The sequence below is a fragment of the Trichechus manatus genome, unplaced genomic scaffold (assembly GCF_000243295.1).
Source record: "Trichechus manatus latirostris isolate Lorelei unplaced genomic scaffold, TriManLat1.0 scaffold00068, whole genome shotgun sequence".
In the NCBI taxonomy this organism is placed as follows: domain Eukaryota; kingdom Metazoa; phylum Chordata; class Mammalia; order Sirenia; family Trichechidae; genus Trichechus; species Trichechus manatus.
The window spans coordinates 9,213,574-9,237,600 of NW_004444004.1; the positions used below are offsets into that span (position 1 = coordinate 9,213,574).

Below are 24,027 nucleotides of genomic sequence, written 5' to 3' on the forward strand. Positions count from 1 at the left end.
AAGCAAAAGGAAGAAATGATGACATAAAAGAGCTGAACAGAAGATTTCAAAGGGGGGCTCGAGAAGACAGAGTAAAATAGTATAATGAAATGTGCAAAGACCTAGAGTTAGAAAACCAAAAGTAAAGAACATACTCTGCATTTCTCAACCTGAAAGAACTGAAGAGAAAATCCAAGCCTCAAGTTGCACTATTGAAGGATTCTATGGGCAAAATGTTGAGCGATGCAGGAAACATCAAAAGAAGATGGAAGGAATACACAGAGTCATTGTACCAAAAAGAATTGGTTGATATTCAACCATTTCAGGAGGTAGCATATGAGTAAGAACCGATGGTACTGAAGGAAGAATTCCAAGCTGCACTGAAGCCATTGGTGAAAAACAAGGCTCCAGGAATCGACAGAATATCAATTGAGATGTTTCAACAAACGGATACAGCACTGGAAATGCTCACTGGTCTATGCCAAGAAATTTGGAAGAAAGCTACCTGGCCAACCGACTGGAAGAGATCCATATTTGGGTCCATTCCAAAGAAAGGTAATCCAAAACAATGCAGAAACTACCAAACAATATCATTATTATATATTACACACAACTAGAATCTTGCTGAAGATCATTTTCAAAAGCAGTTGCAGCAGTACATCAACAGGGAACTGCCAGAAATTCAAGCTGATTCAGAAGAGGATATGGAATGAGGGATATCACTGCTGATGTCAGATGGATCTTGGCTGAAAGCAGAGAACACCAGAAAGATGTTTACCTGTGTTTTATTGACTATGCAAAGGCATTTGACTGTGTGGATCATAACAAATTATGGATAACATTATGAAGAATGGGAATTCCAGAACACTTATTTGTTCTCATGCGGAACCTGTACATAGACCAAGAGGCAGTCGTTCAGACAGAACAAGGGGATATTACGTGGTTTAAAATTAGGAAAGGTGTGCTTCAGGGTTGTATCCTTTCACCATATTTATTCAATCTGTATGCTGAGCAAATAATCCGAGAAGCTGAACTATATAAAGAGAACTCGGCATCAGGATTGGAGGAAGATTCATTCTGTGATATGGAGATGACACAACCTTTCTTGCTGGAAGTGAAGAGGACTAGAACCACTTACTGATGAAGATCAAAGACTACAGCCTTCAGTATGGATTATACGTTAACATAAAGAAAACAAAAATTCTCACAACTGGATCAATAATCAACATCATGCTAAATGGGGAAAAGACTGACGCTGTCAAGGATTTCATTATACTTGGATACACAATCAATGCCCAAGGAAGCAGTAGTCAAGAAATTAAATGACACATTGTATTGGGTAAATCTGCTGCAAAAGACTTCTATTAAAGTGTTAAAAAGCAAAGATGTCACTTTAAGGACTTAGTTGCACCTAACCCAAGCCGTGGTGTTTTCAATCGCCTCATATGCATGCAAAAGCTGGACAATGAATAAAGAAGACAGAAGAAAAATTGATGCCTTTGGATTACGGTGTTGGCAAAGAATACTGAATATATCTTGGACTGCCAGAAGAACAAACAAATTTGTCTTGGAAGAACTACAGCCAGAATGCTTCTTAGAAGCAAGGATGGCGAGACTTCGTCTCGCATACTTTGAACATGTTATCAGGAGGGACCAGTCCCTGGAGAACAACATCATGCTTGGTAAAGTAGAGGGTCTGCAAAAAAGAGGAAGACCCTTAACAAGACAGACTGACACAGTGGCTGCAACAATGGGCTCAAGTATAATAACAGTTGTGAGGATGGCGCGGGACCAGGCAATGTTGCTGCTGTTGTACACAGGTTCTCTATGAGTTGGAACTGTCTCCATGGCACCTAACAACAGGGACTTTTATGTGTATACTCTTTTTGTTAGGTGCTGCCAAGTCAATTTTGACTTATAGTGACCCATGTGACAGAGTAGAACTTCCCCATAGGGTTTTTCTAGGCTGTAATCTTTACAAGTGCAGATCACCAAGTCCTTCTCCTATGGAGACTTTGGGTGGGTTTGAACTGCCAAACTTTTGGTTAGCAGCTAAGTGCTTAACTGTTGCACCACCAGGACTTCTATGTGTATGCTAGTTATGTCTTATTGACTGCCATCCACTAGGGGAAGGCCAGGATTCTCTTGTAATTATCAAGCAGATAAATCCATGCATCCCTGTCATACTTGATCACCTCCCAAAACATAAGTTTATTCAGCTGTCTATTCTCTAACTATCGTTTCTTTTCCCCTAACTGAACTGACCACTGATCTTTTTATCCTTTACCTCTCCATTGTGCCTTTTAAAACCTCTATTACATTTTAACAAACTATCCTACGATTTAAGCTCCTTCACTATTGCTTTCTTCTCTGTTCTGAATTTAAAAAGCTTTATCTCAAGACAGCATTTCTCTTACCATACCATCAAGTAGAGACTGCTACTTCTCCAACATTCAATTTGACTCTAGGTCAGGTGATGGGATCAGTATCTAATTTCATACTACTACTTCCAGACCGTTACACATCTACCTGCTTGTGAAAACATCGGTTTATACCACCCTGCTCTAACCACACCTTCCTTAGTTGTAAAATCTATCAGTTCTGATAATATTCCTTCATTCAATGAAGATTTCAACTCATGGTTGGTTAGGTCATCTTTTCCACTCCAAGTCCTGACATTCTAGGGTATTTCAAATCTATATTAATGACCCATCCATCATCCTGGCATTTCAGTTTCTTTATCTCCTTTTTCTCCCATGACTTCTACGTCACTTCAGCCACCCAAGTTCATAGCAACACTCTGGACCCAGGAATAATTACCTCTGAAAAAATTATTTAGGCTGCTATAATACCACTTGACAATATTTTCTGAATTCTCACTCAGCTAATATCAAGACATCAGTTTTTCAACCACTAGCTCACAGACTCATTTACTTTACCCGTATCAACTTTCTTCTTTCTTTGCTTTCTTTCCTATTGTCTTGGTTATCTAATGCTGTTATAACACAAATACCACAAGTGGGTGGCTTTAACAAACAGAAATTTATTTTCTCACAGTTTAGGAAGCTAAAAGTCTCAATTCAGGGTGCCAGCTGTAGGGGAAGGCTTTCTCTTTCTGCCTGCTCTGGAGGAAGGTCTTTGCCTTTTTTCAGCTTCTGTTCCTGGGCAATCTGCATGTGGCTTGGCATGTATCTTCCCCAATCTTGGCTTGCTTACTTAATCTGCTCTTTTATATCCCAAATGAGATTGATTTAAGACACAGCCTACACTAATAATGCCTTGTTAACATAAAAAAGAACACCGATTTCTAAATGGGATAATAACCACAGGTATGGGGGTTAGGATCTACAACACATATTTTGGGGGGAAACAATTCAATCCATAACACCTATCACTTACATTTTATGTTCCAAACCTTCAACCCTCTGTTGCCAGTATCCTCAACTCCCATGTTTTATGGATTAACACTTGCTTGGTGCAGTGTTCCATATAAGTCTATTAGATCAGATGTGATAATGGTGCCGTCAAAATCATCTTCATCATTGCTGAGTTTTTTGATTGCGTGATGTACCAAACACTGAGAAAGACACGTTGAAATATATATTGATTTGTCAGTTTTTCCTTCCTATAAATTTTGCTTTATATATTTCAAGGCTAAGATATTGAGTGCACACAAGTTTGGACTTGTACCTTCATGATGAATTAAAACTTTTGGTATGTGTTAACTTTGTTTCTGGTTATGCTTCACACTTATTATCCATTTGCCTCATAATAGTCTAAGCGCTCCATTGTTAAAATTTGCCTGCTTGTACATGTAGAAATTGTTAAACTGGTGTATGTTTTGCTGTGTATATTTTCACCAAAAAAAAAAAAATTGCCTGTTGTCTTAGGCTGGGTTCTTTAGAGAAGCAAAACCAGTAAAGTGTATAAATATATACAGAGAGGACTTATATCAAGGAAATGGCTCGTGCGGTTATAGAGCTTGGAACATCTCAAATCCATGGATCAGGATAGAGGTTTCTGCTGATTCACGTAGCTGCAGGGGCTGGCAAACCCAAGACTGACAGGTCAGAAAGCAGGGCTCTTGTTCACAGACTGCAAAGATTGATGAAATCCCAAGATCGGCAGGCAAGACCGCAAGGAAGCTCATAGCTCAAGTACCAGGAACCGGAAGTCAGACGAACAGGAGCCAGCTGCAAGATTCAGAGTGAGCAAAAGCCCACCAGGCTTGCCAGAACACCCATGTATATTCGATGCAGGCCACACGCCCAAGGAAACTTCCTTTCAACTGATTGGCTACTCACAGCAGATCCCATCATGGAGGTGATCACAGCATCATATGGCTGCCAAACCACTGAGAATCATGGCCCAGCCAAGTTGACACACAACCTTAACCGTCATACCTGTCAACTTTTCCATGATTTTAGTTTCAACCTTTCAGTGTATCTTTCAAACAGCAGTACTTGGATATTTTTGTCTCTTATATTTCTAATTCAGTCTGATAATCTTTAACTAGAATGTTAAATCCTTTTACATTTATTGACTAAAGTTATTTTGTATTTTTTATCCATCTTTTTTCTGAATTTTTATCATTTTTTAAATAACAGCTTTATTAAGATTTATCTCATACATCATAAATTTCACCCTTTTAAAGTGTACAATTTCAGTATAGAGTTGTGCAACCATCAATACAATCAATTTCAGAACATTGTCATTACCACAAATAGGAACCCTGTACCCATTGGTAGGCGTACCTCACCCTCTGCTTCCACCCTGAGAGCCCTAAGCAACCACTAATCTATGTTTTGTCTCTATACATTTGCCTATCCTAGACATTTCATATAAATGGAATTACACAATGTTTGGTCATTTGTGACTGGCTTCTTTCACTTAGCATAATGTTTTCCAGGTTCATCCATGTTGTTACATGTAACAGTTCATTCATTTTTATTGCCTAATAATATTCTATCATATGGATATACTGCATTTTGTTTATTTATTGATCAGTTATGAACATTTGGGTCATTTCCACTTTGGAGCTATTATAAATAATGCTGCTATAAACATCCACGTACAAGTTTTTGTAGGGAAATACGTTTTCATTTCTTTTGGGTATACACCTAGGAAAGATATTGCTGGGTAATACGGTAACTCTAGGTTAAACCATATGAAGAATAGTCAGATTGTTTTTCAAAGCATCTATACCATTTCACATTGCCACCAGCAATGTATAAGGGTTCCAATTTCTGCAAATCCATGCCAACACTTGTTATTGTCTTTTTGATTACAGCCATCCTACTGGGTGTAAAGCGATATCTTACTATGGTTTTGCATTTACTAATGTAAATGTAAAATTTTCTATTATGTCTTATGTCTTTTTTGTTCCTCTATTTTTCTATTACCGCCTTCTTTTCTGTCAAACAGATGTTTTCTCGAGTACCATTTTAATGCCATTGTGTCATTTGGGGCCCTGGTGGCACAGTGGTTAAGAGCTATGGCTGCTAACCAAAAGGATGGCAGTTTGAATCCACCAGCCACTCCTTGGAAGCCCTATGGGGCAGTTCTACTCTGTCTTATAGTGTTGCCACGAGTCAGAATCGACTCAACGGCAATGAGTTTGGGTTATTTTGGTGTCATTTACTCTATTTTTATTTTCTTAGTGGTTGCCTTGGGGGTTAAAATTAACACCTTACCTTAAAACAATCTAATGTGGATGAATACCAACTTAATTTCAATAATATAAAAAACTTTGCTTCAATATAGTTCTGTTCCCTTCCTCATACTTTGCAATATTACTGTCATACAAGTTACATCTTTATACTTTATAAGCCTATCAACATAGTTTTATTATTGCTTTATGCAGTTGTCTTTTATATGAGACAGGAGAAGGAGTTACAAACAAAAATACAAATACACTGACCTTTATATTTGCCTATGTAGTTACCTTTACCAGTGGTCTTTATTTCTTTATGTGGATTCAAGTTACTGTCTAGTGTCCCTTCATTTCAGGTTAAAGGAGTCTTTAACATTTCTTGTAGGGCAGGTCTGCTTGTGATGAATTTTCAGTTTGTTTGTGTTAATCTGGGAATATCTTGATTTCTCCTTCATTTTTGAAGAATAGTTTTGCTGTAGAATTCTTGGTTGACAGTCTTTTCCCTTCAGCAACTGGAATATGCCATCTCACTGCCTCTGGCATCCATGCTTTCTAGTGAGAAATCATCTGTTAATTTTATTGAGGACCTCTTGTACATGAGCAGTCATTTTTCTCTTGCTGATTTCAAGATTCTATCTTTGTCTTTTGACAGTTTGACTATGATTTATCTAGGTGTAGATCTCTTTTTGAGTTTCTCCTACTTGGAGTTTGTAAAGGATCCTGGATTTGCAGATTAATGCTTTTTGTCAAATTTTGGGAGTTTTCAGCTACTGTTTCTTCAAATATGCTATCCTTTCCTTCTGGGACTCTCATTATGTGTAAGTTGGTATGCCTGGTGGTGTCCCACAGGTCTCTGAGTCTGTTCATTTTTCTTTTTACTTTCTGTCCCTCAGACTGGATACTCTCGATTGACCTGTCTTCATTTTTACTAATAATTTCTTCTGCCAGCTCAAATCTGCTGATGAGCCCCTCTAGTGAACTGTATTTTCAACTGAAATTCTTCTATTTGCTTCTTTTTAAAATAATTCCTATCTCTTATTGCTATCCCCTGTTTGGTGAGACATCATTCTCATGTTTTCCTTTAATGCTTGAGACATCATTTCCTTTAGTTCTTTGCATATTATTTATAATTGCTTATTTAAAGTCTTTGTCCAGTATGTCAAACATCTGGGCTTCATCAGGGAGTTCCTATCTACTATTTTTTCCTGTGTATGGGCCATGCTTTGCAGTTTCTTTGCGTGTTATAATTTTTTGTTGAAAACTGGGCTTTTAAATTAATATAATAACTCTGGAAATCACATAGCCCCAGGGTTTCTTGTTGTCACTGTTTGTTGTTGTTGCTGCCTCTTGTTTAGTGGTTCTTTGTTTAGTGACTTCCCTGTATTAATCGACCCCAGGTCTTCCACATGGAAGGTGAGAATTCTATCACTGAACTGCCACTCCCCCTCAAAATAGACTTTAAAAGAAAATAAAAATATGAAATACTATTAATCAGAGCACAAAGCACACTTCTTAAAACCATGAAGAAAATCCCCAAGCCCTTAATAAAGCACAACACATTTCAGAGTAGAGGCCTATTAAAGAATGGTTAAGTACTTTGAGCACCACTTAAAATACTGAACTGCTATTGCACAATAAACTGATATTAATATGAAGCTAGAATTACCCTAGGACTTTAGTACTCAGGTTGGATCATTGGACCAGCATCACTTGGGAGCTTGTTAGAAGTGTGCACTCTCAGACCCCACACTAGAACTACTGAATCAATCTGTATTTTGTATTAAGATCCCCGGGTGATCCATATGCACATTAAAGTTTGAGAGTACTGTCCTAAGATATAATTTTAATTACTACTTCATAAATTATACAGCATTACTTTTTATTTCTTTATATTATAAATGACTGAGGTATTTGAACAAAGTTTCAGAAAATTTAATTTGCTCTCTGAAAAATCAATTTCTGTTTATGTATTTACATATGTATGCACTTAATACATTTCTCACCTTTATGTAGATATTTGAACATTTCTAAAATACTTATTAACGGAGTAGAGTAAACATGAATTTCTTTTTTTCTAATCTGAATAAGGTAATCAAAATTATGTATTTGAGAAACCAAGAAAATATTAGGTAATAATTTTTTTTAATTTAAAAACTATGAGATTTTAAAGAATTTTCTCTTTTTATTCTAGCAACATTCAAAGGATTCAATCGGCAAATTTCCATCCTAAACAACTTATGTTAGAACTCCCCTAACTTCTAAACTCTGGTTTTCCAGTACAGTAAGACACTCTAAATCTCTTTGGTTTGCTAAAACACTTGTAGCCTTGCATTAAAACACACACACACACACACACACACACACAACTGTAGCTATTTAAACACTATAATCATAGGGATCTTTTCATGTTTTAAAATGCAGGAATAGGAAAGTTTATACATTAATAAGCAGATGGTTTTTAATGTTTCCCAATTTACCGCTTCCAGAAGATATTTGAAAATTCCCTACTTATTCTAATACACTGTAATTCATCAAAGGGAACCCAGTACTTGGGAATGTTCAGGACTCTGGGATAGGTTCCTGAGTACTCTAAGACCATTTCAAGCAGAATATCAAAATTGTCGATTTACTAAATGGAGAACAAGCTTACTATAATTATCTAAAGACAAATTAAAATTCTGTGATACATTTAAAGTAGTTTTCAAACAACTTATGCCAAACATTTTCCTTACTTAGATATATCTTTAAATCTGACACTTTAGGGTGATTAACTATCAAACAGGGAGCAATGTTATCTTATTAACATTTATCTGAATGACTGTACTTTTAGGATGTAACACAATCATGAATATATTAATAGTTAATTAAATATGTGGACTTTTAAAAAAATTAGAATTACTTGAAAATGATTAAAATCTTTATTAAGAAGCTTAAAGTCAATTCAATCATATACCTTGCACTAAAATCTACAATAAAAAATAATCACAATTTGACTTATCCTACCCTGTATTTTGTGTAAGGTTTAGCTTACATTTATCTTATATAAAGAGTTTGTATTATATAGAAGTGACATCATTTTGTGACACCTAGGAAATGACTGGAGCCCTGGTGGCCCAGTGGTTAAGAGCTCGGCTGCTAACCAAAAGGTCAGCAGTTAGAATCCACCAGCCACTCCTTGAAAACCCTATGGGGCAGTTCTGCTCTGTTCTATAGGGTCACTATTGAGTCGGAAACCACTCAACGGCAATGGGTTTGGTTTGGTTTTGGGTTTAGGAAATTACTGGGTTTTAGAGGAAGCTTTATCTACTGAAAATAACATGGATAAAGAGAACTGGATTCAAAATGACTTACTTTGAATATTCTCTGGCAGTTTGACTATTTTTCCACACTAGGGAACAGACACAGGCTATTACGTACTGACAAAAAATGGATGCTGTGATGTTGAGAGAGGAAGAAAGGAAACCCCAGGCTTTAATTTTTTTGTTCAATTTTATCCACAGTTTCCATCAGTAATATACATTTAGTGTTCCATTTCTTTTTAAATGCATCAGAAAATCAATTATGATAGATCTGTGACCAATACAAACATTTCTGAATTCTTAAAAAAATTCAGTTAGAAAAGTCATTAAACTAGCATTCTGTAAAGATAATTATTAAACAAACAGTAATGCATTTTTACTCCTTATTTCAACTCTAACATATCCAACATCACTTATTCTTTCTTGTGCCATACAGTGATAAAATTTAACAGAAGAAGCTATTTACTGTATATTTTAGGGCCTAATAAAATATTTTAGTTCAATTATTCAACTCTCATCAAATCACAAATCCAATTCAAATAATGATAATCATTCTTCATTCAGTAATTGATGAAGTAAATATATAATAACCATAAAAAAAAGTTGTACACTGAAAAACTACTAAAAGAAATATATCTGAGCCAAGGTATAATATTGTTGGGGACTATGCTGTGAAACTGCCTTAGAGGTGATGTTGCACTATACAGTAAGTAAACAGCAATGGTATGGACCTCAGATGAACCCATCTTAAATGAAAAATTGTTTTGCAGTAAAGAATGCTACAAGTGAGGTTCTGGTGTATTTTCTCTTTAAAGTAATAACTGACAATTAAGTGAAATACAATAAGGAAATGGCCTACAAATTCACTAATATTTCAATGACATGAAGTAAGAAAATACTTGTAAAATATTTAGCATCTAGATTGATTAATAAGAGGACTTCTACAGTATAACTATGAAAGCAGGATGAATGATTGCTATAGCTTTAATGGTCACTTTATTTGTAACACTGTCAAATTTGTACATTAAAAACTAATTAAAGTATTTAGTTGCCATTTCTTACCTATATTACCCAAGTTTTCACAAGGAATGTTGATTATGTAAATGAGGTTTTCTCAGATCCAACTTAAAAATAACCAATCAGTTCAAAATATTTAAATTAATAAATTACTAATAATTTAATTTTTAAACCGTATAGTCATAAAAAGTTTTTATTCTTTAGAAACTCCAATTTGACCTTTGGGGAATATAAAGAACACACATGTATTCTAAAGCCAAAATTCAATTAGATGGCTTCATGCCAATTAATCAAAAAAAAGTAAGAGTTGTTCCTAAACCAACCCTTACTAAACCATTTGGCACACTAGTTTTTCCTTTTATATATACCCTTTGAAATACTCAGGCCAACAATTTTAATAAGTTGCATCCATATTAAGAGGTAATAAGTGCAAACGATCACATATTTAAGATATGATACTTGCCTGGCTACTACAAAAGTATTAAGGTTCTTCTATAGGAAACCGAGTTATTCATTATAGTAATGGTTTTGAAAAATTCCAGCACTACTACCAACTTAAATTTATCCATGTCTAAATTAAACAAGGACTTTATCTAACAATGTAATTACGAATTTATTTATAGAATGGTCTGTGTCTAATTCAACATTAAGTTAATTAAGGATCAAGTAATTTACAGGATCCACAAATGGCCAAAACTGAAATAAACACCTTTCCTCAATTGCCGCTCTCTGAATGTAGCTAAAAACAGGACTGATGTATCATTCCTGAAAGTCAACATATAAACCCAAACTTTGGCAGTTTTATCAAAATGTCCTTGATAATCAGTACTTCACTAGTTCTCAAAAACCTTACTGTTTTGTGTAAGGTTTTCAATACAGAAATAAAATACTCTTCAAATAATACATTTTAAAAGAAGATTAAATTTTGCAAAATTAAATAGCATAAATAAAGCATATTAACAATGTTTTGTTGACAACATGAAATAACCAATTTAAGAAAAATTGCAATGGACTAAAAAAAGACAAGAATGTCACAATGTGAGGCATATTTAAATCCTCACATATTACCGACCTTATAAAATCTACTAAAATATTTTAAAGTTACATTTAGAAAAAGAAATTGCAAAAATGCTTAAGACTATATGAGTCATCAGTTACACAGGCACTTCACATGTAAACAATCTACAGTACAACTGAAAAGATTTTGGCACCAACCTATAATACTAAAAGAATTTAATATAAAGCCAGAGTTCTGTTTTTTTTCTAGAAAACTAAGACCAAAGATTGAAGAAATCATGTCTAAACTAGCAGTGTATTAAAGAATTCACATAGAATTGTTTTCAATCAGTAAAAAATGTATTACCTTATCCAGATATTTACTAGTATGATGTAAAAAAAAATTAAACCTAATATGATTATTAAATTGAAATCACTTTTTACATTTAGTATCATTCTGCTTTTTAAAAAATAATCAAGGTTATCAATTGATTCAGGAAAAAGAGAATCTGAATATATCAAAAACTCTTATTAAATTAATCCAGTCTCCCTCCCAAAAAGAGTTTGGGCAATTCAAAGTTTAATTTTGATGTTTTACATATAATTTTTTAAATCCTAAGGCTTGATCTAATTAAACTATTTTTGATTGGATATTCTTATTCATGAAGTTGAGATATTTGAAATCACTTCAAATAAATGAAACTATACACTCATGATTTTAAAATGTTATATGAAGCCATAGATAGCTGAGATGCCTTGGTTGTAGGTAATTCAAGAAGAGCCTGAACTGTGACACCAACTTTCACAAGACCTCGTTCTTCCAAAATATGATGAGGTAAACAGAGTCTTTCCTGAAAAACAAAACATGATGTTGGAGCATTCATTTTTTAATTGCACAGTAAAACCTAAATGCAGCCAAAGTCCAGTATGAATTAACAGGTCAGAACCAGATTTTGAAAATATGCTTTCTGTAAAACTTCAAGTAAAAATGACATAATTCTATATTTCCTCTGATAAATATTCTAATTTAAAATGTGTTTAGATTCTTAGTTTATGTTAAGAAAAGGATTATAGAGATCGGCCTTGTCCAAAATGTTGTCACTTCAATCCCCTCCTCACTTTACACCTGACCATACCAAATGTTGAGGATGTGGAGGAACTAGAACTCTCCTACACTGCTGGTAGAAATGTAAAGTGGCACAACAGTTTGGAAGACAGTTTTGTACTGTCTTAAAAAAGTTAACTGTATGTCTACCGTAAGTTCCAGCTATTCCGTTGCTGGTTTACCCAAGATTAACGAAAGCATACAGCCATACAAAGACTTGTACACAAATGTTCATAGCAACTTTATCTGAAGTAGTCCCCAGTAATGCAAACAGGTCAATGGACCAACAAACAGGCATATACATAAGGAATAAACATGGATGACTCTTGTAGGAATCATGCTGAGTGAAAGAAGCCACAAAAATTGTATATATTATATGATTCTATTTATATAAACTCTAGAAAACGCAAACTAATTCAGAAAGACAGGAAGCAGATTATTGACTGCCTGGGGAGGAAAGGACTGCAAAGTGACAGGATGAAACTTTTAGGGGCAATGGACATGTTCACTATCTTGACTGTTGTGATGATTTCACAGTATATACATATGTCCAAACATATCAAACTGTACACTTTATGTGCACTTTATTGTATGTCAATTATATCTCAATAAAGCTGTTAAAAAAGAAAAAAATCCTAAAAGGGACCCAAAAAATTAAATGAGAAAAAATTGACTAAATTTTACCATTTCTGAATTTTGGAAAACACACTGAATCTAAAAACAAAACTCTTCAAACAAAAATGGCAAAACAGGAAAACATATATAAAGCAGTAAGTAATAGCAAAAAACCTTCCTCATTCTTCTATTTTCTAAGAGATTAAGAGTACAAAAAAGAACATAAAAAAAAATTTTTAAGAATTAAAATTTTAAAACATCATATTGTCAAGCATGTTGTTGTGTGCCATTAAGTCGATTGTGAATCATAGTGACTCACAGAGAGCAGCTGGTGAGTTCAAACCGCCAACCTTTTGATTAGCAGCCAAGCACTTAACCATTGCACCGCCAGCTCTCTTCTTGTCAAGCATAGAGAAGAGACAATTAGAGGAGAACAGCATGTAGTTTCCAAAATTACACAGTAATTCACCAGATTCTCAATACAATAAATTATATTTATTTACTGAGGAAAGAGGTGAAAGTGGAATCTATAGGCCATATTGTGACACTCTTCAAAAAAGAGCTTAATAAGCACAACTTAACTGTGATGGGCTAACGGTTACATGTCCTCTCAACAGTCAGTCATGTTGAGATTAGGTTTAGTGACTTCAAAAGAGCAGTATTTCGATTACACATGTTCATTATACATTTATAATATTGCTCAAATCCTTAATTTTATAGTATTGCAATTATTATGTGAAACGTAAGCCAATCCCTACAAATTTCAAAGTTTGTCCCATGTAGATATTATACGTTACTAAAATTTCCACTTTGACGTTGTAAGTAAAGTTTAAATCACTGTTTGAACTGAATACAAATCCTCCAATCGGAATCTCTTCATGGATTTACAAAAGAGTACAAATATCCTCCAGCAGGAAAAATGATAGTAACAATTGCATCAGAACCAAGTTGTAATATGGTCATTAGGCTATGTTTAATCAATGATGTGCATGATTAGAAAGCTTTTCCATATGTCACTGTTTTACAAAAGCAGCTTAAAATTAGATAGCTACTGCAGTTAAAGCTAGAATTTAGTAGAACATACCAAGGGAAGGTATTGTTTTCATGTTCAGGAAACATTATCCATTCCTATTGTGAAAAAGAAGAATCCTAGTTTGCATGTAATAAGTTAATATTTTAATGATCATTTTATTAGATAAATCACAATTACCTGTGAGACGCCCAACTTTTTACAAGCATCAAGAAAATTTTCTACATTTCTTCGACATTTTGCCATGCTCAGTTTAGGCTATAAAGTAAGGAAAAAATATATTTTTTCAGGCATTTACATATAGATACCATTTGAAACTGAAAGTTTAATTTATTGAGTTTATTATTTAAAAGCAGCTCTAAGAAGCTGTATCTTCCATTAGAAAACTTATGAACTGTACACAAAACTTACCACTGCTGGTGATGGTACATGAATACTAGCTACAGATCGTGGCCTTATATGATTGGCTAAATGGCAAAGAACAACCCCATCCATCAGTGCAGCTCCAATGTCATCAGGCAAAATTACTTTTAACCTGGACTCAAGATTCTATAAAGAAAATGGGCATAAATCACAGATTTTCTATCTAAACATGTTATATATTTATATTATTAACTAGGATATAATCCAAAAATATTAAAGAACATTGAAAATAAAACCCATACAATTTATTAATTTTCCAAGTTAAATCCATTTCTGCAAAGCAGATAGGAAAGGTCAAAATGACTTACATTTCGAAGTTGTCGTATTTGCTCTCGTTCTTCCCGTAAATGCTCCATCTTTCTTCTCATTGTAAATCCAGGATCTGCTGCCCCATATTCCTGGCGAGATGAGCGACTAAAAGCTATAAAAATAGACATTTCCTAACTTATTACAAAGCTAATTATGGAGCAACCATCAATGGAGAAAGAGGCATGATAAAAAGAAGCAGTACAAAACTACATAAAACACTATTACTTATTAAGACATTCTAAAATATGTTTACAAGAATATATTTGAACTCATTTGAATAATTGAAAATAATAGGGAAGAAAAGTATAATGGTTTCTACCACCCATATATGTTCTTATTTAAACATATGCTTTTAGAAAATTATGACCCAGATTAAAAATGATTATTGAACATAATTAAGCCTTTTATTATCTTTAAAGGAAAAGGAAACTATTCTTGAAGGTCAATACAGTTATTCAGGAATAAAAACTATAATTCAATACCTTGCAAAGTAACATGGATCCATTTTCTTTTGGGCTTGCCAAATGCGAAAAGATCCCTTTTTAAAACCACAATATAATGGAGTGCTATAATTTCAAACAGTGTTTGGTCTGCTGGCAGGGTGGTCATTCTAAGAGCAGTCACAGTAGAGTAGAAATAAGACTGCAGTATATTTAAGGCAAAAAGCTGAGGTTTCAGGAGCTTGAAGGTAAACAGGAAGAAAGAAATGGGGAATGGGAATTGGAAAGACAAATAAGGTTAAGAGAAAATTACTTTTTTGGAGAGGGGAAAGAATCCATGTGTACTTAAAACTATGGAATCAATCCCATTTAACTGGGAAATGAATTTCATTACATAACCAATAAGTTTTATTTACAGACTATATATTTACCTGATCTAGGCTTCAAGCCAAAGGGACCATGTGAGAAACCATCAGTTCTGTCATATTCCTAAAAACAGAAAATAAAACCTATTTTCAAAATAATCAAGGTAGTTATTCTTATCCATTCCAATTTTGAGAAGTACTTATTATTTCCATGATTAGTAGAGAAAGGTAACTTGCATTTTGATTCAAGTTAACACATTTCTATTTTAAAAAGTCTACAAATATTTGTTAATTCACTTGACTACAGGTCTCTCATAGTATAAGGAACGTGAAAAAGAAAAGGATTACTGAAGTATATAAAACAGATACTATTTTTTGAAACATGAACTAGCTTAAAGTCTCCCAAAAAAAGAAGTAAGCTTCACTGAAGGATAAGTGAATTCAGCAACATTTACTCAGCATCTACTATGAATGTGACATTTAGTGGATAATCTGAGGCAAATCTACGTATTCATACTAATAACAGGGGCTGCAGAGTGATAGATGACTATTCTCTTGTATTTGAATGCTGTGGAAAGAATGGTGGTATATTAAAAAAAAACTGACCTTGGAGGCAGAAAGTTTAGGTTTAAGTCTTGGGCAAAATATTTAATTTCTGTGTGACTGTTTTTTCATCTTTAAAATGGGGTTGTTGTGAAGCTTCAAGGGATAACTAAATGAAAGCACTTTGTAAACTGCAAGGTGGCAAAATGATGGAATCTTAGTAGCATCTTATTTAAACTGTGCAACAACTTTGTGAAATAGGTAGGGCCTGAAGGAGGTCTGGCGGCATAGTCGTTAAGCGCTTAGCTGTTAACTGAAAGGACGGAGGTTCGAACCCACCAGCCGCTCCATGGGAGAAAGATGTGATAGTCTGCTTCCATAAAGATTACAGCCTTGAAAAACCTACGGGGCAGTTCTACTCTGTCCTATAGGGTCCCTATGAGTCAAAACAGACTCAACAGCAATGGGTTTGATTTTGGGTTTTGATTACGCTTCAGTCACTTGTCTGCTATTTACTGACTAGGGTCTTGGGGAAAGTTAACAGTCTCTTCAGCTATAAGATGATGAGGATGATACCTAGCTCACGGTATTAGTTTTAAGTTCAAGTGTACAGGCAAGCACTTTGTTAACTACAAAGCACCATACTAACTGGTTTTACCATTTTCCTTTTCCAGATGAAATTGAAGTAATCAAATTTCTGTTGATTCTCTGAATCTTCTGTTGATTAACATGTGATATGCACTTCAAGTTGACCAGCTACCAAAACATATGCTCACCACCCTATCCATCCACAAGCTTTGTAGTATGTCTTCATTATTTTGGTTCAAGTATTCTAAATTCCTAGACTAAAATTTAACTTATCCAAATGCCAAGCAAAATGTATTATAAAACCAATATTTACTTGATAAAACTGGCATTAGTACTCTCACCTGTGAGCACAGATAATTAAATCATAAAGCAACTAGGCAAATAAGTAATCACATGTGTACATTTGTTATAACTGAAAGTAAAATAAAGGATTTATAAAAGCATGTGACAGAATAATTTTTAGGATATTCTAATTTAAATTATTTTCTAAAATAACATACCATTTTTCTGTCATATAAATAATGTGGAAACATGTTTACCACAGTAATGTCCGAGTCCATTTAAACATTTTATAATGACATTAACCAAAGCAATTCACCCAAAACAATATACAAATAATCCTGGCTTTTAAAAAAAGTAACAACCCCTATATATAATGAAATACTATCTATTTAATCAAAGTTATAAAGTGAATTTTGATCAATCAGACATTTAACCAAAGTCCTAAATTCACTAAATAAATGCATAATCATTTATTTACTAATGCCAATACACTTTCAGAATACTAAATAAGGTAATCTGAAGTAGTAACAATACTATTCAGAATATTTTAAATTTATCTCTTATTGTAAAGCAGTAAAGTTTAACTAAATTAGAACTATTAGTCATTGAAACCACTAGACCTTTTGCTTGAGATGTCACAGAAAGTGGCTTTCATATACTCCCTTCTCCCCATGCTCCCCCTTAGATCTATAATTCCAGGAAGTGTGTACCCTCTTGTCGATAGGAACAACCCACTGCAGGGATGTTTCTCGTGGAAAAAGGAAATTTCTTTTGCATTGCTTTCATGCCTAATTGGTTACAAGAAAAACCAAAGGCCATTGCACAATGCTGAATTACATTTTTGGAATGAAAATTTAACAGTTGTTCTTAAAATCTATCATTTATTTCAAAATATGGATGAATCAGAAAACACACATTTTATAAAGTAAATTCTTTTTCTGTGATCAATATGCATTTTCTAATAAGCAATTCCTAAACAAACAAGTAGTATTTAATTTATTATGAATATTTGTACAAAAAGATCGTGTTCTTAGAATTTTTATAGACTAGGTTTGTACAAACTAACCTACTATGATTTTAAAAATATGGGTAAATAAATTACACTGTCAAAAAAAAAAAAGATGAGGTTAGAGAGAAGAGACAAGGGAGAAGAAACCTACATACACATACATATAGAAGCAGAACTTGTACCTCAGATGATACTGGAGATTGTGGTGACATATAAGCATTATCACTGTCTTGCTAAAATATAAAAATAAAAAGATGAAAGATGAAATTAAAATACGAATGATGATTTAAACATATAAGGGGAAAATTGAAAATTGTTTTGATCAATTGTTAAAGGAAGAATCTGAAATATACCACCTAGCACCTTGCTACTGAAGTGTGGTCTGTGAACCATCAGTATCAGCACTCCCTGAGTGCTTGTTAGGAATGCAGAATCTCAGGCCCCATCCAAGACCTACTGAATCAGAATTTGCCTTTCAGTAAGATCCCCTTGTGATTTGTAAGTACTTTAAAGTTTGAGAAGTGTTGATCTACTCACATCATGTATTCCCCCATAAATATATTTCTTTTAAATTTCACAAATGAAAAACCTTTTCAATTTTCTTTAAAAAGTATCCGTGTGTTTAGATTAATCATGATGAGAAATCGCAATGATGTGTCACAATCTGAGACATGTATATGGAAGCATGCAAAAACTCCATCACCCCAAATAAGAAATTCACCTGGAAAATTATGTGTATCTAATATAGGCTTAGATACAATTGCAAAGAATTTCATTGCATAAAACAATGCCACATGGTCCATGATTTTTAAATGACTGTTCTACAGACTACCAAATATAAACATCTTGACATTTAACCTTGCATATACACACCATATATTATATTATACACATAAGATGGTATGTATAATAAACAAGTGTTTATTGAGTAGTTATTATATGTCAGGCACTGTGCTAGACTTGAGAGTATTGAAGTTTAGTAAAATATGCACCCCAGGATCTCTCAGTCTAGGGGAAAAACAGATACATATATACGGGTAATATAACATTCTCAGTACAACACAGAGCTATGTATAGCATATTATGAGGCATAGATAAGGGGCACTTGGGGGAATGGGGACTGGTGGTGGAGAAAGGCAATTCAGGATAATCTCCTGAGAAAGTAAAAACTGAGTCAACTAATTAAGGTTCAGTAAATGTTCACCAGAAAAAAAAAGGAAGGGAATTACATTCCAAGATGAGGGTACAACAGGAACAAAGCCACAGAAACAATAAATAGAAGGATGAGCACAGAAAACCTTTGACTACTTCTGTATTACTGGAGAGTGAGGTAAAAGGATGAGCAAGTTGTGAGATGAGGCTGGTATGGTTAAGCAGGAGCTACATCAAGAAGAATCTAGGATCTACCCACTAAGTGATGGGGAGACACTGAAGGTTTCTAAATAAGGGAATGGCCTGATCCTAAATGTGTTCTTTGAAACAATCATTCTGGCTACAATGAGGGCAACAGACTGGAGCGAGAGAGAAGAGCAAGGAAGCTACAGCAGTAGTTCAGGCAAGAAATGATCAGGGGCTGTGCCAGTCAGAAATAGTAGAAATGAAAGTGGGGAATGGATTTAAAATATTTCAGTACCAAACAAAACAAAAAAGCAGTAGATCTTGGTGACTTATTAGATGTTGAGGCCAACAGTAATAAAATGGGAACAAGGGAGGAGGGGAGAGGGGTCAAGCTGAACCTCCAGCTCAGAAGTTGGCAAACATTTTCTGTAAAAGGCCAGACAGTAAATATTTTAGGCTTTGTGGGTGATAAAAGTCACTGCGGCAACCACTCAACTCCGCTACTGTAGCACAAAAGCAGCCACAGACAAATGGGTGTGGCTGTTTTCCAATAAAACTTCACAAACCCAGGTGGTGGCTCACATTTGGCCCATGGGCTGTTGTTTGCCAACCCCTGCTCTAACTGAATGGTGGATTGTGATACCACTAATTCAGTAGTTCTCAATCTTGGCTGCACATTAAACTCACATGGGAAACTTTTAAAAATTTCATTGCCCAGGCCATTAAATTAGAGTATCTGGGTGTGAGACCCAGGCAACAGTATTTTTTAAAGCTCACCAGGTAATTTTAACACACAGGCAAGATTGAGAATCACTGCACCAACTGTTAGATACTAACAATGGATATATTCAGTAAGAGATTCTAAGCAGGTAGGAAAACAGATATAAGATGAGAAGGGTCTGAAGCTCAGGGGAAAATTCTGGACTTACAGACATAAATTTGAGATGCATCGGCAAGGACACAGGTGTTATTCTTTGAAATCTTAAGAGCTGATACAGCCACCCAAGAAACCATGAAGTGGACCATGCCCCAGGGAACAACAATATTAAGGGATAAATTGAGATTGGGGAATTGATTATGTTCACTTACATGTGTAAATACTATCAAATGTACCCACACAAAACATGGCATTCAGGCTTAACCATAGATACTAACAATGAATAGATGGTTAACTATTGGCATAACTGCCTATTATTTATCCCAGTAAATACACTAGAGAGGCCATGGAGAGAAGAATGGTCATCTAGGCTGGGGAAAGAAATCGTTTGTCTCTATTCATTATTTTTCCCTGCGTGATTCCATTTCCTAAAAATAAAGGAGTTTTCAGAAGCGGTGCCTAATACCCAACATCAGATTAACTACCAATACCCGCAACCAAAAATAAGGTTAATTATTCATGGTGATAAGAATGTTATCATTTCAATAATGCTAGTATGTGGCATGAAAAGTTAGAAATCTAATTTTAATTTTTAAAATAGTACACATAATTTATGGAAAGAGATTAATAAATCCCTAGAAAAATTCTCACTGGCTACCAGGTTGATTTAAGAAGATAAAAGATGGTCAAATACAACAAATTCAAATTAATGGATTACAGGACAAAGATGAATGATGCTAAAACTCCAAAACTAAACTATTAAAAAATTTGTTCTAAAGGACATGATTAAACTGAAAATTATATGATGATGTTCAAAGTTTTTATTACCAGAGAAACCTCATGCATTAAATCAATAGCAAAGAAACTGAAATATGGATTGCATTTTGCACTGATTGACTCAATTACACATGAAAAGGAAACATTTCAAATAATTGCTATTACCCTCTTTTCTCACCTCATCATTTTCATTGCCACTTGAACTCTTCCTTGATGATTTATACTGAAAAATATTTAAAACACATGTTTATTTTTCCTTGAACATATGAATTCTCTACTAGTAAACTATATGTGATGTTTATTCATATTTTGGTATTTTTATTAAATTACTGGATAAAACATGTAAGTAAATAACCATTTTAAATATAACTACTACTAATAGCTAACCATTATTATAGTGCTTTCTATGTGCAAGAGTACTTTACATGTATCAAGCAACATTTGTCTCCCCGTTTCCCATTTATTCAGGTTAGAAATCTATAGGTTGTCTTAAACTTCTCCTTTTCCTTAATTCATTATATCCATTATGCCATCAAGTCAATTCTTTTGCAATCTCACACTTATTCTTCTGAATTCCAGGGCTTTGAACCCGTTTGTTCTGGTTTGAATCCCTGCTGAGAATTTGCATTTCTAACAAGTTCCCTGCTGCGAATTTGCATTTCTAACAAGTTTGCAGGAAGTTATACATAAGAATCACCTGGGGATCTTGTTAAAGTGTAGATACTGATGCAGTATATCTGGGGAGGAAATACAAAATCTCAGTAGGGAACTTGTTAGAAATGCAAATTCTCAGCAGGGGTTCTAACTGGACAAACCAGTTTGAAACTCTGCTGAATTCTCACAATTACCACAATCTCTCAGGTCCTCATTGTCTCACACCTAGTCTATACTCTGGAGCACTGGTTGTGCTGTGGTTAAGAGCTCAGTTGCTAACCAAAAGGTCGGCAGTTCAAACCCACCAGCTGCTCCTTGGAAACCCTATGGGGCAGCAATTCTACCCTGTCCTATAGGGTCACTATGAGTCAGAATTGACTCGATGGCACAGATTTGGTTTGGATTTTGGTTTTAGTCTACATTCTCGCCATCTAAGATGTCAGAAACTATTCTAAGATTGTTTAGAAACCTACTAATTTCAGGTTAAAAAAAAGAAACACTACATTACTTATACTGACTGTACAATAATAATCATACTGTTACTAGCTAACAGTTATATTATTGCTGTTGTTGTTAGGAGCCGTCAAGTCGGTTCTGCCTCATAGCGACCCCATGTACAACAGAACAAAACACTTCCCAGTCCTGAGCCATCCTCACGATCGTTGCTATGTCTGAACCCAGTGATGCAGCCACTGTGTCAATCCATATAGTGTCTACTACAAGCCAAGCACTGATTGAAGTCCCTTATCTATATTAACTCATTTAATCTTCATAACAACCCTATGAGGTAAATACTATTATCATCCCCATTTTACACTGAGGCACAGAGGTAATATGCTTAATATAAAAAATGTTAATATGTGAAAAAAATTTCTTAGAATAAAAGAAATACAGTATGAAGCCACTAGAGTTCTTTCTTCTGATTCCTCCTCACTCTATGAGATCCTGTAAATCAGTGGTCGATTAACCTTCTCAAAACACTACTTGAAACTCATGACTTTCCTGTTGAAAAATCTTTTAAATTATGTCCAAACTTCTCTGCCTGGCGTTCAAGATTCTATTAAACAGCCCCCTTTACTATGTGGCTTTATCTTCCAAAAGCCTTGAAAAATACATGGCCTACTTGATATCTCACCCACAAACTGAGGGTTGCCTTATTATTGTTGTTGTTGTTGTTAGGTACCGTCAAGTAGGCTCTGACTCATAGTGACCCTATGTACAACAGAACAAAACACTGCCTAGTCCTGTGCCATTCTCATAATCGTTGCTATGTCTGAGCCCATTGTTGCAACCACTGTGTCAATCCACCTCGCTGAGGGTCTTCCTCTTTTTCGCTGACCCTCTAGTCTACATTATTGAAGCTATGTCTGGGATCAGCTGGAAAGAGTTCCCTGGTAGATTAATGATAGTCGTCATAATTCACAGGAGAGAAAATAGAGGACTGTATTCCTAGTATTTGTAGTCCCTAAGCGTTGCCTTGAAGAAGCCCTGGAGGCGCAGTGGTTAAAGCAATGGATTGTTAACTGAAAGGTCAGCGGTTCAAAACCACCAGTGGCTCCATGGAAGAAAGATGTGGCAGTCTGCTTCCATAGAGATTTACAACCTTGGAAACCCTATGGGGTTGCTATGAATTGGAAATGACTCAACCACAGTGGGTTTTTTGGGTAAGGGTTGCAAAGAATTACAAATACAAGGAACACATTCCTCCATTGTCTCTCCTGTGAATTATAACAACTATTATTAACCTACCAGGGAACTCCTTCCAGCTGATCCCAGACATAGCCTCAATATGTTTTGAACCCAGTGTTCCAGATAGTCACTGACCAAAGTTGGCATGTGAGAAGAAACCTATTTGTCATCCCTAGGCAAGATGCTCACCAAAGTCACTTATTCTTAGTTCCATTCTATTTCAATCAGAGTGATATTTGAGCCGAAAATAAACTACTATTTATTAAGAACTTACTTTGTAGCCAACACTGTTCTAAGCACTTTACATTATTAAATAATTTAATACCTACAAGGACTCTCTGAAGGAAGGTACTATTAGACTAATTTGTAGACAAAAAAATAAGCTTAGCAAGGTTAAGAGACTTGCCAAACTCACACAGTTAATAAGTATCCAAGTAAAGACTAGAACGCAACTGGTTTGATTCTAGATGTCCATGCTTATAACCACTATGTTATATTCCTATCTCTAAATCTTAAATGATTAGTAGGAATTTGCTAGGAATAAAATGGCTAATGGGCATTCCCAGAGAGGTGAAGCACAAAGGAATAAAAGACTACAGTCTGTGCAGAAAACAAAGAGAAGTTCAGTGTGGCTAGAAAGGAGAGTGAATTGTGGCAGGTATTAAACAAAGATAAGGGATGGCCCATGATGCTTTAATCATGAAAATAATGTCAGTTCTAAATAACAGCACTGACTTAATTTAGAGTGTAATATCTCAATCTTATAATGTTTTTGAAATCTTAGGGAAAAAACTGACATACTCAATTTTTGCAGTATCCTAACGCTGACATCTTGTGACTACTGAAGAGAACTACATTATCTCCTTGAAACATTTCCCACACAAAAATATTTAACTTCAGTAAAATATTTAACTTCAGTAAACCACTACTGAAGAAGAAGAATAAAGAAGGACTCACACTACCTGACCTCAGAACCTACTATACAGCTACGGTACTCAAAACAGCCTGGTACTGGTACAACAACAGATACATTGACCAA

At 34.7% G+C, this 24,027-nt stretch overlaps 1 protein-coding gene and 1 non-coding gene across 3 annotated transcripts in view; both read right to left on the bottom strand.

Moving 5' to 3' along the window:
- Positions 1-9,115: 9,115 nt before the first annotated feature.
- Positions 9,116-24,027, bottom strand: part of LRCH2 (leucine rich repeats and calponin homology domain containing 2) — a 107,096-nt gene continuing 92,184 nt past the window's right edge. Inside the window, exons 15-21 of one of the 2 annotated variants that reach the window (XM_004379789.1) lie at positions 20,824-20,868; positions 17,836-17,886; positions 15,298-15,355; positions 14,426-14,538; positions 14,106-14,243; positions 13,875-13,952; positions 9,116-11,795 (exon numbers count right to left, since the gene is read on the bottom strand). In XM_004379789.1, coding sequence (XP_004379846.1) covers positions 11,655-11,795; positions 13,875-13,952; positions 14,106-14,243; positions 14,426-14,538; positions 15,298-15,355; positions 17,836-17,886; positions 20,824-20,868 — 624 coding nt within the window. In that variant the 3' untranslated portion in view covers positions 9,116-11,654. The remainder of the gene's footprint in view (positions 11,796-13,874; positions 13,953-14,105; positions 14,244-14,425; positions 14,539-15,297; positions 15,356-17,835; positions 17,887-20,823; positions 20,869-24,027) is intronic. The other variant, XM_004379790.1, reaches the window with a different exon arrangement.
- Positions 17,347-17,475, bottom strand: LOC111821173 (small nucleolar RNA SNORA35). The gene has a single exon (XR_002824634.1). It is a non-coding gene; the product is annotated as a small nucleolar RNA SNORA35 (small nucleolar RNA).